This window comes from Oryzias latipes, chromosome 13, assembly GCF_053564925.1.
Source record: "Oryzias latipes strain Hd-rR chromosome 13, Olatipes_Hd-rR_3.1".
NCBI lineage: Eukaryota > Metazoa > Chordata > Actinopteri > Beloniformes > Adrianichthyidae > Oryzias > Oryzias latipes.
The window spans coordinates 11,373,694-11,387,552 of NC_136249.1; the positions used below are offsets into that span (position 1 = coordinate 11,373,694).

Here is a 13,859-nt window from a genome sequence, read left to right on the forward strand (position 1 = left end):
AGTTTGGAGGAAAGGATGCAGCACAGTCATAAAGTCCCCTCCAAAGGCTGTGTGGGTTTGTGAGTAGGAGGCTTCCACTGTCTTGATTCCCAGGTTGAGAGACAAAAATGCTTACCATCTGCAGAAATCCATTATTTGTGGCTCAGAAGATCCATGGACAAAAAGCCTGGGGCAAATCTACTTATTTCTGCAACTTCACAATGACTAAACATTTGTCTATAGGTGTTAGTGAAGGCGCATGAGTTGTAGATATTTATGTTACACTGTTTGCCCCTTTTTTTTCAAATGTTCTCAACCATTTCCTTCCAAACACCAGATTTTATTAGTTGGACACAAAGTGATTGAAATAATAATGTCTGATGTTTCTGGCCCCAGAAAGGCCACGTCACTCAGTCAAGCCCATTGCATCAAAGAATTGACAGAAAATGCTATTAATTTGGAATTGCAATGTTTTCTTAAACCTTTTGATGAAATCTGTAAAAAAAACATTTGCTGTACATTTTTTACGAGATGTGGATTGTATGAATTTTGACACGTTGGGTGATTTGGTAAGTTTTTGCTCACAAAAGTGCCTTTAAGATGTGAAAATATTAACATGCCTTTTCAGGAAAAAAAGCACCTTATTTACCCACTGTCTCAAATTTGATTCCCATATTTTTAACATGATGTAACAAAAAAAAAAAAATAAATAAAAAATAATTATCAAAAATGCTTGTATTCTTTCCATACAGCAAGTAGTCATTTAAAAAAATCGAGTTTTTATTATCATTAAGTTTTAAAAATTAGCAAAACTTTTCCCGCCAAAAGTGTTTTGGATTTATGGAAACAGCCATTTTGAAATCACCAGGAAAATCCCTTCTACTGCCCCTAGTGAAATGATGAAGCACTACAGGGCGACAGTGGCTCAGGTGGTTGAGCGGGTCGTCCAATGATCGAAGGGGTTGGCGGTTCGATCCCCGCTCCCACCAGCCAAAATGTCGTTGTGTCCTTGGGCAAGACACTTCACCCTCCTTGCCTCCAGTGTGGCTCCACTGGTGTGTGAATGTGCATGAATGGTCCCGGTGATGGTCAGAGGGGCCGTAGGCGCGAAATGGCAGCCACGCCTCTGTCAGTCTGCCCCAGGGCAGCTTTAGCTACAACCGTAGCTTACCATCACCAAGTATGAATGAGGAGTGAATGAATAATGGACACAATGTAAGCGCTTTGGGTGTCTTGAAAAGCACAGATAAATCCAATCCATTATTATTATTATTATTACAGGGCAGAATCCATGGACCAAGTTATATACAATGGGTTTTTAAGGAAGGTTTTGATCATGCTAATGAAACAGGGGTCTCAGATATACGTGTTTGAATTATCTGAATGGTTATATAGCAGTTAGTTACTGTTGACTGTAACAGGGATCATATTTGCCTTGTGTATCTTAGTCTCAAACACATTTTGCTTCATTATGTAGAGGCATTATCTTTCAAGTCTAAAGTGTGTCACCACTAAGCTAAAAAAAACATTTCTGTTTAGGTAGATTCTTAAATTCATTAGGTGAGAAGGCAAAAGTAATAGTTTGGTAAAAGGAGTCAAATTAAAGCTTTTCTCTGAGTTGTTTTTAGTGCTATAATTGGAAATTCATAAAACCTCAACTTTTGATGTGGGGAGGATTAAAAAGAAAATGGATTTTGGAATTTTTCATCAGTGAAAATTAGTATAAAGACCGTAAAATAGAAAAATCAATCCTAAATAGTTGGAAGGAGACTTATAAAGCTGTTGAAACTGACTCAGGGGCCTTTTTAAACTGCATTTCAACAAGCTAAAATGAGATCTTTACTTCATTTTTTAACCAGCCTTAGTAGTTTATGTGTGCAAAGACATTTCTTATATTTGAAAGTATAAAGTACACTGGCTATGACCTTCTGATGTTCTTAGCAGTTTCTCATACTCATACTAAATCCAGGCAAGATAAAAAAAATGCTGTTTTTTTTGTCCGTTCTCTTGCTTTAATCTCGCCTTCTTGCCCTTCATCCATTATCCCATTTCCCTAGCTATTATCCAAGCCCTCCTTTTGATCTTGTGAATTATCCAACATCCTCTTTATCCTGCTCCATTTGTCATAGCTGCTGCCAAGTAGCCACTTGGATAAACAGTTGCAGGTCTACATAACAGATGTGTTTGCGCTTTTTCTCTGGACTCAAACCTGGCGCTCTATCATCACAGGTATTTGTGCACTTAAACTTTCTTAAGACATCACTTTTTGGTGTTGGTGTTAAGCTTCAGAACTTGCTATTATTTATAGAACATGTGATGTAAGATACTGGCTTTGTTTTTTGAGTCTGACTTTGCAGAAGTTATTCATTTGGTCATCTGAAGGGTTTTTGACAAAAGAGAAGTTCCTGAACTCCTGATGTCTGGAAAAACCTGAACATTGATAAACAAAGGAGATCTTCATACAACAGAGTTGGTTGTCACAGCATTCACCTCGTGAATTCTGGTAGTATGCCTGCTGTGCTTCTTAGAAAAGAGGGATCAAGTGACTGCTTGGCTTTATTCGTGTGCTTGAAAACTGTGATTTTGGTTGTAAAAGGGTCTGTTTTCTGATTCCAGATGGTGTTTTATAGCAGACAGCAGTGTAGGCATTTTTTATTCATACAATTGTAAAGATTTTGTTATAACTTCACAAATGGCAGCTTTGAGGACTAGACTCTGAGTTCAGCAGAAGTTGCCTCAAAGCTGCTTGCAAGATCAAGGACATTTTCAATCAGCCAGGAGTCTGCTGAAAAACAACAGCAAAAAAAGAGTCTGAATGATTTTCATCTGGGTTTACAACTAACATTCATTCATTCATTCATTTTCTATGCCGCTCTATCCCTTTCGGGGTCACGGGGCTGCCGGAGCCTATCCCGGCCACTTGTGGGCGAAGGCAGAGGGGACACCCTGAACAAGTCGCCAGTTTGTTGCAGGGTAGAATGTCCTCACTCACACACACACCCATTCACTCCCGCACTCACACCTATGGCCAATTTTGAGTTGCCAATTAACCTATGAAGCATGTTTTTGGATGGTGGGAGGAAGCCGGAGACCCCGGAGAGAACCCACGCATGCACGGGGAGAACATGCAAACTCCACACAGAAAGGTCCCCCATTGATGTTGTGTTTTTCATGTCCCCCAGCCGGGACTTGAACCGGGGGCCTTCTTGCTGTGAGGCAAGCTAACCACTGCGCCACCGTGCAGCCTACAACTAACAGTATAAGAATTTACGAGGGTGAGAATTTTTTTTAACACAGTTTACTTTAGACTGGTAATAAAAGGATTTGGTATGACATGGTCTTTCAACAAATTACAATATGAACAATAAAAGTGTAAATGTGAATCTTGTCCAGTCTCTTGCAATCAAACAAAAAAGGTGTAACTTGTATTTTACAATAATTGTCATCAAAACTTTAGCCATAGTTTACATCAGAACCTCCCTTTTATTAAAAACTTTCTTCTAGTGGGGCTGCACAGTGGCGCAGTGGTTAGCGCTCTTGCCTCACAGCAAGAAGGCCCCAGTTCAAGTCCCAGCTGGGGGACATGAAAAACACAACATCAATGGGGGACCTTTCTGTGTGGAGTTTGCATGCTCTCCCTGTGTATGCGTGGGTTCTCTCCAGGATTCCAGCTTCCTCCCACGTCCAAAAACAAATCATGCATAGGTTGATTGGCAACTCTAAATTGTCCATAGGTGTGAGTGTGAGAGTGAATGGATGTGTGATTGAGGATATTCTACCCTGCGACAGACTGGCGACCAGTCCAGGGCATCCCCTGCCTTCGCCCAAGTGGCCAGGATAGGCTTCAGCAACCCCGTGAACCCAAAAGGGAATAAACAGTATGGAAAATGAATGAACTTTCTTCTAGTAGAATGATTGTTCAAATGGGATTGCAAAGCTAAATTTAAAAAGTAGCTAGATTCCCAATTCACCAGACATATATTGCCCATCAGTCATTTTACGCCGAACTACCTTCAAAAAATTAGACTGGGGGAAGGTCAGAAAGAGTAAACACAAAACTATTGGTATGACGCAGTGCTTCTCAAATAGTGGGGGGCGCGATGCGATGCCAGGCAGGGGCGCGCAGTAGTAGCGGTTTTATGCACAGGTAATACAGGCAATTGCCCGGGGCACAAATTTAACGGGGGGCTGTGGCGGCAGAAGCTCTATTGGTTTCCTATTATCTGTTATATCACAGAGTTCCCTGCAGCTGTTCCTGTCTCCTGTCACACGCGGCTGGTGCGTGAGAAGGAGAGGCGAGGGGTAGTGGGCTCAGACTGCGAGGTGGAACGGGGCACGCGGAGCGCTGCCTGTTACCCAACACCAGGATCATTGCGTACCTTTAGATTACTCAGCTCATGCTAAAAATGTCATTCTTTATTAATTATTGTAGACATTTTCATGACGTGTCTTTATTTTCCAATTTAAATGTATTCTTTGTTCTCTTGTGGTTTAGTCGGTGTCAGTAATTGACATAAAGACAGCAGGTATGCAGTCAAAAAGCTGCAGATCAGAAATAAATAATCCATCATTTAGAAAAAAATCAGCACAACGTTTTTACCTATTTCCTCAGACTAAAAACGTTAAATATATTGGTGCTATTAATGTATCAGATCAATTTACATTTAATATTATTTATTAATTTAATTATTTTTCTCAGCATCAAATGGTTCAATTGGTCAAAATGTTTCTAGTTTAAATAATGAATGACAGATTTTTTTATTTCAGGCACTTTAAGCTTCTTTTTTATTTAAGCTATAACTGGTTTCTGTTTGGCAAAATATAGGTAATATTTGTTGAAGTTAATTCACATTGCTTTTTTTTGTTTATGTTAAAAGATACAATTTTAGGTATACTTACACACTTTATAGATACTGATTTTATTTATAGTCACTGCGGCACATGTGTGCGTGTGGGGGTGGGGGGGTTGGGGGTCCCAAAACATTTTCTTGCAAAAAATAATTGAGAAGCACTGGTATAAAGCAAAGCAAAAGAGCTGGTGGTGTAGGACCCAAACACCAGGTATGGCTTCAAAAATTCAAACATTTAATAAACAAAACAAATAAAAAGCACAACACAGGGTAACAAAACATGTCCTGACAAAGAATAACTGAAAACCAGACACTTCATTAGCACAAGTTACAACAGCTGTGGACAATTAACAACCTCAACCTGGTGTGACAGACAGGGAAAACCCGAAACCAGAACATGAACAAGGACATATCAGTAAAATGCGAAATCTATTTTTTTGTTTTTTTTTGTTTTTTGAGTTATTGTAAAAATATTATTTTTATTATGATAAAACATACGATTCTTTAACCTTTATAAATAAAAAATAGGTCATCTTATTTGTCCAGAAAGGAAATTTTTTTGACCTAAAATGGATCCAGGACAACTTTAGCCAAAAATCCAACCAGTGTGACTCAGAGACTAATTAATACCTGCAGTACTGAGCAGTGCAGGTGAAGTTTTCCAAATTCCTAGTATTTCTTGCAAGATAATCAATTGTAAATTAAATATGTGTACAAACAAACAGGTAAACAAGAATCAATGTCAAATCCATTCACATTTTAGTTTCATAAAGTTCATCCCACTGTTGTTTTTTCACATCCAAATAATCCAAAGGGAACATTATTAGAACATTCTACCACACTGTGTGGTAAATTCATTTTTTTCACACGTCGGACTGGAATGATGGACTGATCAGTTTTTGCTGTCATCACATGTGTGTTGTCCGCTGTGATCTTGGTCATTTTACCAAAAATAAACCTACCATGTCTCAATCCAAATAGTATTTCCCCAAATCGCTAAGAGATTTAGTTCATTTTGAAACAATTTTCAACGTTATGATACAATTTGATTCGATTAACAAATTGCCTTCAGAAAGATTGATCTGGTTGGATAAATCAATGTATTGTCACATCTTAAGTCTCTGTTCTTAATACTTGACTTATTTATTTTAAATTATAAAAGAAGATAGACTAAAATAAAATGTTAGGATGCACATTCAACTGAATGACATAATAACCTTAAAAAACAACACTTGAATAAGATATTTAAACATAATGAGAGGAAGGAAGGATCTTAGCCTTAGAATTATGAGTCATAAGAAAAGCCCCTGAAATGTGTTTGTTGGTTTTAGCTTTTAAATCATTCAAATTAAACAAACTGTGCATCCGTTAATTTCTAAATCCATTTTTTCCCCCTCTGTGTTTCTCTTTGTTTCATCACCTGATCACTGTCTAGGTTGCAGAGCAGCTAATGACCATAGCCTATGAAAGTGGAGTCAACTTGTTTGACACAGCAGAGGTCTATGCCGGCGGCCGGTAAGAGTCATAAACTCTGTGGGGTCACAAGAGTCTCATAGAGGCTCATTCCACCTTTAAGTGTTCACATTTATGACCAAATCATGACTTCATCTAATACTGAGTATAATGAGTATTAAAGAAAGTGAACGAGGTTCCATTTTCATTTTTCAAATGTGTCTTGTGTCAATTGGGACGGCATTACTCCATATTTGGTCAGCTTAACCTGCTGTTGAAAATGGTGTCATTAGTTGCTGCTCAATGTCCATTATATTTCTAAGGGTGTGTGTGTGTGTTGGGGGGGGGGGGGGGGGGGGGGGGGTAGGCTTCAGGTTAATGTTGTAAAGCTGTCATGAAGAAAAAAACATGTAATTACCTCTTCTCATTACTTATTTCACAGCTGGGAATGAGGAATATTCAACTAATCTGTTCTGCGAATCATCTTAATAAACTCTTCGACGGCCTTTTAAAGGAGCGTTTCATTCCCAGAGGCAAAATATTTCATCCGTTTTGCAGACTCATCTTTAAAAGACGCAATCCTGCCTTTTGTGTGGGTTTAAGCAAACAAGCAAAATCAGAGAAAAATCAGCCCTGATGTATTTTCCTATAAGATTTTTTTTAAAGCCCAGTTTCCTTCGAGGAGCCGAACATTGGTTTTGGATTGCTTGGCGTTGAGACCATTTTGTCCTCAAAGCTGAAATAATGCTCAATGCCTGAACTATTCTGAAATGTTCTGAAACAATGGATACCTGTACAGGTCAACTTTCAGAAAATTGTTCGAGCATAAGGAAGGAAGGGAAGATACCAGAGGTTACGTCACCCTGTAAAACAAAAGCTGAAGCCAGTATAATCCATTGGATTCATCCCTGTACTTGTCAGAGCCCCGTTTGTAGTTCAGGATTGTAAAAAGCCCCAAACATTTTTGATTTATATGCCATATATGTCCTGTTCTGTTTGATGTAACACAGCTCAAACAAACACTTAAAGCCTTTAGTTGCCATAACCTTCAATTCTTTACTAAGGATGTTTCATTAGAGATAAAAGAAAAGGGAATATCTACATCTATGCAATGTGGCCCTTATTATATAAGTACAACAGAAATGCTTTATTGGCTCTGTTTTATTCCAACTAACGTGAAAAATGTTTGCAATATCTAGCTCATTTGTGACAAAGCTCCTTTTTTTACAAATGCAAGTTTAGAAAAAGAAATGACAGTGAAAGATGGGTTTGATATTTTGTTAGAAACATTTCTGACCCCAGAATAGAATTTAATGCCATCTCATTTATTTTGCCTTGCAGGGCCGAAATCATTCTAGGAAACATTATCAAGAAGAAATGCTGGAGGTAATTTTGACTCGTGCAACTGCCTGAACGCTTGAGTGAGAGAACATAAGTATGTGGATTGGCAGCACACTTGTGTGTGTGTTTGATGTATAATGCGCATGTGTAAACATACATGTAAAAAGTGTCAGCGCTATCTTGTCAGATTACCTTTATCTCCAGTGTCAATTACTTCAGACTGAGGTTCGCAGTAAAGGTGGCATCCGCTTATAAATGGAAAGTTAAAGGAAAATTGAAATGTTTTTTTTAATGTTTTCTACACAAAAGAGAGGTCTTCTACAAAGACCAAGGATGAAAAAGAACTTCAAAAGTTAAGGGACCGGAAGCTAATTAAACATTAAACCGGTCTGTGGCCTAAAACAAAGTTAGGGACTACTGCTCTATTAGGATGACGCTTCGTTATATCAGCAAGCTAAAATGTGCAAAATAAAATGAATTTCATCAAATGAAAATATTAATTTCATACAAATTGATGAAATGAGCAGATTTTTAGCTCTAATTATCCAATGCTGGTCATGCAGTGTCATGTACTGGGACATGACACCAGTGGGAGTTTTAACGCTAATGAAGACAGTCTGAACCTGACATTTTAGACTGTTCTTGTAAGTCTGCTGGACATTGACACACGGAAAGAAGAACAGGTGGCGCTGTAAGATCATAATCCACTTATGGCTTATTACTTGTCTCAAATGATGAAATCTTTTTTTAAACAGTTGGCAGGCATGCATAGATGTGTCTTTCCTTGCAGTCACATTGTAGTAATTGAGTTAGGAATGTGAAAACCTTTGCATGGGGTCACAGCAGGCCGGGCTTTGTAGTCTCGTGAGGCGACCAAATTCATTGGTGTCCCCTAAAATTGCTGCTTTGTGCCAAAGAGTGGAACATTTGTTTTAGTCACACTTAATAAAATCCACTTAATTTCCTTAATTTTTGACGTTTTTACTAATTTACAAGTTTTCTACGTTTTTTTTTGTGTCTTTTGTTTGATATAAAGTGTGAACCTTGGGAATATCCAGATCTTGGTTTGACTTTATTAACCCTACATTAAGTTCTCTCATGTTTTTGACTCACAGTAGACATTATACTGAGAGAAAATGAGTTGCATTACTTTTTCAACTTGTTGCTGACACGCAAAAGACAAATATATGTGCCTTCAAGCAAACTCCTTTCAGTATTCATTAGCAGCAGCCAGAACCTGTGAAATGCCCTGTGATGACCTTTTCTTGAAGGGTTTAGGAAGTTTGGGGTCATGTCAGGATCAACTTGAAGTGTATGAAAAACCAGGTTGTAAATTTGGAAGAAAAAAAAAGATAATTTGAAAACTGTTTTATACACATTGTAAACCTGAAAACAATATAATTTAAAAAAAGAAAATTTGAAATATTTTTTATATAAAACTTGAAGACAACTTGAAGAAAACTCCCTAACTGTTAAAAAAACAAGTTCGTGCTGTTTTATATTTTCAATCATGGGTAGATTCATTTGTCATTACAATCAACAAAATCATTTGAGAATGTTTGTGTTGCTCAGAATGTGATGTTTTTAATTTCAGTATTGCCTCAATGTCCTTGTGCAACGAGTGGTCCTGCATGTTTAAATAGGAAAAATTGATCACAATTCAACTGCAGTCTGTCATTTATTATGTGTTTTTTTTCCCATCCTATAGGCGATCAAGCTTTGTCATCACCACAAAACTTTATTGGGGAGGAAAGTAAGTTTACAATATTTTATAACTCTCTTAAGAGGAATTTTACCGTGTTCTTTGAAATATCCAAAGCATGCACCTGTGCCATTGCTTCTTCCTGCTCCTGACAGGAGGCTAAGGCAACAATAATTTAGTATGTTTAGTTGTGTGTTTAGTATTTTTACAGCTATGACAATTTTACAACACACAAGTCAGTCACCTGTGTGACATCTGATGACATACAAGTCAGTCATCAGATGTCACACAGGTGGTTTTAAAATTATTCTTTCAAAGGAGAAGTGTGTAAGGGCTTAAAGCTGTTTATAAGGACCAACAACCATCTGAAAGCAAATTAATAAAAAAAAATAGGTACGGTAATTAGTACGTTTAGAAAAAGGTTTGAAAAAATATCTATTTATCATCTATTAAAATTTAAAGGGCATTATATGTCAAGTTACAGATGACATTTCTGATTATTATGTTTATTTTTAAACTATCTATAGCCCAATATTGCACATAGTTTAATACACTAAAAATCCAATCGGACATATTTTTGTATAGTACATTGTAAGTAGAACATTGTTGGTCAAATGCCAAAATACTTTTGCAGAATTTTATACATGTCTTTGTATTATAAATGTATCTTTTGTTATATTTTTTCTAAAAATAACACTTTGGATGGTCAGAAAACTAAACCATAACATCCCAAGAATCTCAACCCAGTATAAAGTCAAAACAGAATTGTACTCTAATAACATCATACATACATGAAACAACAGTTTAAAGACCCACTCCAATGAAAAATGTGTTTTTGGTGTTTTTAACATGTTCTGTGGCATTTTTCTGATGATGGAGGACATAATACAAAAAGAGTAAGCTAAAACTCCATTTCAGAGTATTTAGATAATTTGCTGTGGAACAGGAACGGACAGAAAAATGCAGTATGAAAAAATACAATGGGCGGGCCACAAGCTCCCTGCTTCAAGCTCTCAGCAACGAAGAGGGGAAGTGGGGTGAGGTTGCTCCACTTCAGTGGTGAATTTCTATTGAACTATTGCTGCTCCGCAGAAACTATGTCCTAGAGAACGACACAGGATTTGGGGATTTTGGCTGAAAACTGCAGTCATAATTTAAAGACCAGTGGGAATGCTTTTAAAATAGATCAAAAATGATTGGAGGGAATCTTTAAATAAAGTATGCAACACACTACATACTCACCCCAAAAAAAGAAGACAAACAAAGTTGAATGTTTTGTCAGAATTGCTCTTCTGCAGACCTCGGTTGTAACCAGTTATTATTGTCTTTCTATCAGCTGGAACAAAGCTGGTCATTCTCCTCTGACGTCTGACATCAACAAGGCATTTCTACCCACAGAACTGCCGCTCTCTTGACATTTTCTCTTTCTCTGACCATTCTCTGTAAACTTTATGGAGAAGGTTGGGTGAAAATCACGCGAGATCAGTGTTTACTGACATACTAAGACCAGCCCATCTGGCACTAACAACCATGTCATGTTCAAATTCACCTTTCTTCTCATTCTGATGCTCGGTTTGAACTGCAGCAGATCGTCTTCACCACGTCTACCTGCCTAACTGCATTGAGTTGCTGACATGTGATTGGCTGATCAGAAATGTGCGTCAACGAGAAGTTAGATAGGTGGGCCTAATAACTGTCAGGCTCTAAGGCAAACACTGTCCAGCTGGGTCTGGTGATAAGAAGCACATTCTACTCTTTCCCCCCCCCCTACTACATTAGGGAAGTTCTCTCCTGTAGTTTAGATAATGATGCTGAACAGTTGTGAAAGAAATACAGTTCAAATGTATTTCTTCTGAATTGCCGCATATAAACTATCCACTTTGCCAGTCTAATGATTGACAGAAGAGATTTTTTTAAGTGGCACAATCTGTCAGAAAATGTTCACTTAAATATTTTTTGACATCACATGTTAATTGCAACTTCAGGGGTGGGAGACATGCTGTCTGCAGAAGCTAAATGGTAAAAGTCGTGTACTTGTATACCGCTTTTCTACCTTCCTCAAAGGCTTTACAGTTACAGCCCCATTCACCCATTCACGCACTGATGGGGTTAGGATTTCTTAATGTTCCTTTCATGTTTCAGGTCAAAAACTGATTGCATGGCAAAAAAAAGACAAGCTGCCATTAATTCTGTCTTTTTCATGCCTCAGAGCAGAGACAGAGAGAGGACTATCAAGAAAACACATTATTGAAGGTAAGGGTTTACACCTGCATCTACTTTAATGAGAAAATCCAAGATTAAGTCTTTTTTTGTCCTTCTCTGAGTACGAAATTGTTCCGTCTCTTAGGTCTAAAAGGCTCTCTACAGCGAATGCAGTTGGAATATGTTGATGTAGTATTTGCAAACCGCCCAGACAGCAATACTCCCATGGAGGGTGAGTCACCTTATCAGTATTCTAACTAAAACTCAACTTGGAAGCTTGGATTTAAAATGTTGGACGGAAGCAACTACAGGCAATTTAAAAAAAAATGAAAATGATGTGATGTTTTCGCATTAATCCTGCCCCCGCCTGTATATTTGCAATCAGATCCTGTTTAAATAGGAAGAACAGGACTTGCTGTCCTCATCTGCTGCACAATAGTACACACAGGAAACAAAGTAAACGTATTTTAATGCACATAGACACACAGATTTCTGTTATTATTCTACTTCTTCCAGTATCAGTTGAATCTTTTTGTCCTTTTGAGACGTCAAAAGCAGAACAAGTCACACAAGTGCTGACACAGCTGCACACTCAAAAAGGAGCTGCTGACATTCATTATTATTTTAGCTCAATATATTTCGATTACCGTAACCATTTGGATTTGAGAGTTGTCCCGTTTTATTTAAATCCCAGCATTCAAAGGAAACTTTAACCCTTGTGCTATCCTAGGCACTTTAACGTTGGGAGTTGGGTCATCTAGACCCACTAGACAGTGCGCTGAACCTTTTCCACCTTTGTCATGGTAGGTAGAACATGTCAATGTAAGGGTGGGGTCATCTAAGATAGCACAAGGTGGAGGAAAAAGAAATAGAAGCCAGTAGAAGTAATAAAACAGGGTGCAGGTGCCTGTCCTCAGAAGAGCTTCAACCAAGATCTATGGGAGCTTTGCAAAGTGTGGCTTGATATTTTGTTGCCTCACTTTAGAAAAAAGTCACTTTTTTCTAAACTCCAGCACTACAGTTTGCCCATAATTATTGCTACAGCTTGTTATGCTTTCCATATTCTTAGATGAACACATTGGAACAAGTCTTTGCAGACTAAACAACACAGAGTGTCATAAATTAGCTAACAAAACGATTTAATTCTGAGGGATGCTGCTTTTGAATAAAAGTGCACATGTAGTCCCTACCACACCACATTGTGCAGCTACAGTATATGTGCTGCGAAATGTGAGTGGATTGATGTTCAGCTTGCATAGTAGTTTGCTCTGCTTTTCTGTGTCTCGTACTTTGAGCAGTTCCTCCTTCATTTAATGGGTGTTAAAAATGAATGTTTCTTGTTGGCTTTAAAAACCAGGAACCTGTGTAGGTGCTTTTGTTGCAAGTATAAGATGGGGGTTCTACTTTTAAGGAATCCCTTTGGGTCCAGGATTTGGGGGATCAAACAAAATAAAAGATCTAGCAGCTGAATAGCTTAGTTGGCTGGATGTAGGACTGGCCAATAGGAAACCAGGCTTCATTTCCCAGGGGCCGTGATGAGTCTCATCCAAAGGAATCCTTGGGCCGTGGTAGGGGGGTCGACCTCTGATCGGAAGATTGCAGGTTCGATTTCTGCCTAAACTAAACCCCACCTGACCTCTGGTGGAAGGGTGGTGCCAGTGTTTGGCAGCGAAGCCACCATCAGTGTGTGAATGTGTTTGTGAATGGGACTGTGACTGTAAAGCCCTACTGCCCAATTACGTAGCCACAAGGGTGCCCGAGTCTGAGTCCCCCTGTGCAGGTCCCCAGCCCGGATAAAATACAGGGTTGTTTCAAGAAGGACATATGGCATAAAACTCTCCGTGCGAATCACCGAAAGCCAATTCGCTGTGGCACCGTTCAAGAAACATTCCGAAAAGGTGAACAACAATAAATAAAAAATTTGTGCAATACACCTGCATCTCACCTGTTGCTTAAGCATTAACAGGGCTGTCTACGATTTTAAAATTTCCTGTGGAATTTGTCCATTTTTATCCGCAGGAGGCTCGGATCCGCCTGTAAGCAGTTGTGACTAAAGCTTTAGGCTGAGTTGCTAAAAAATTATTCGTTTGTCCTCCACCAACTTATTTTTCACTGTCCCTTCTCACGTTAGCTCAGAATGGTGGCAGGTTGTGTTTAAGTGTGAGGACAGCATGTTATTAAAAGAGAGATGTCAGAAGGGCAGAACGAGGTATGGAAAAAAGGAGACAGCACAACAAAAGACAGGGTTTGTTTTCCTATACTGTATTATTTTCCTGGCAGGGTGTTATTGTCCAAAGCAGGTTTTTAATTACCACTTGACAAGCCACAGGAGA

At 38.4% G+C, this 13,859-nt stretch overlaps 1 protein-coding gene across 3 annotated transcripts in view; it reads left to right on the forward strand.

Annotated features, from left to right (window-relative positions):
- Positions 1 to 13,859, forward strand: part of kcnab1a (potassium voltage-gated channel subfamily A regulatory beta subunit 1a) — a 133,955-nt gene that overhangs the window by 106,615 nt on the left and 13,481 nt on the right. For all 3 annotated transcript variants that reach the window (XM_011482856.4, XM_011482857.4, XM_004075835.5), the window contains exons 4-8: positions 6,265 to 6,344; positions 7,623 to 7,667; positions 9,331 to 9,375; positions 11,534 to 11,577; positions 11,672 to 11,758. In XM_011482856.4, the coding sequence (XP_011481158.1) occupies positions 6,265 to 6,344; positions 7,623 to 7,667; positions 9,331 to 9,375; positions 11,534 to 11,577; positions 11,672 to 11,758 (301 nt within the window). The remainder of the gene's footprint in view (positions 1 to 6,264; positions 6,345 to 7,622; positions 7,668 to 9,330; positions 9,376 to 11,533; positions 11,578 to 11,671; positions 11,759 to 13,859) is intronic.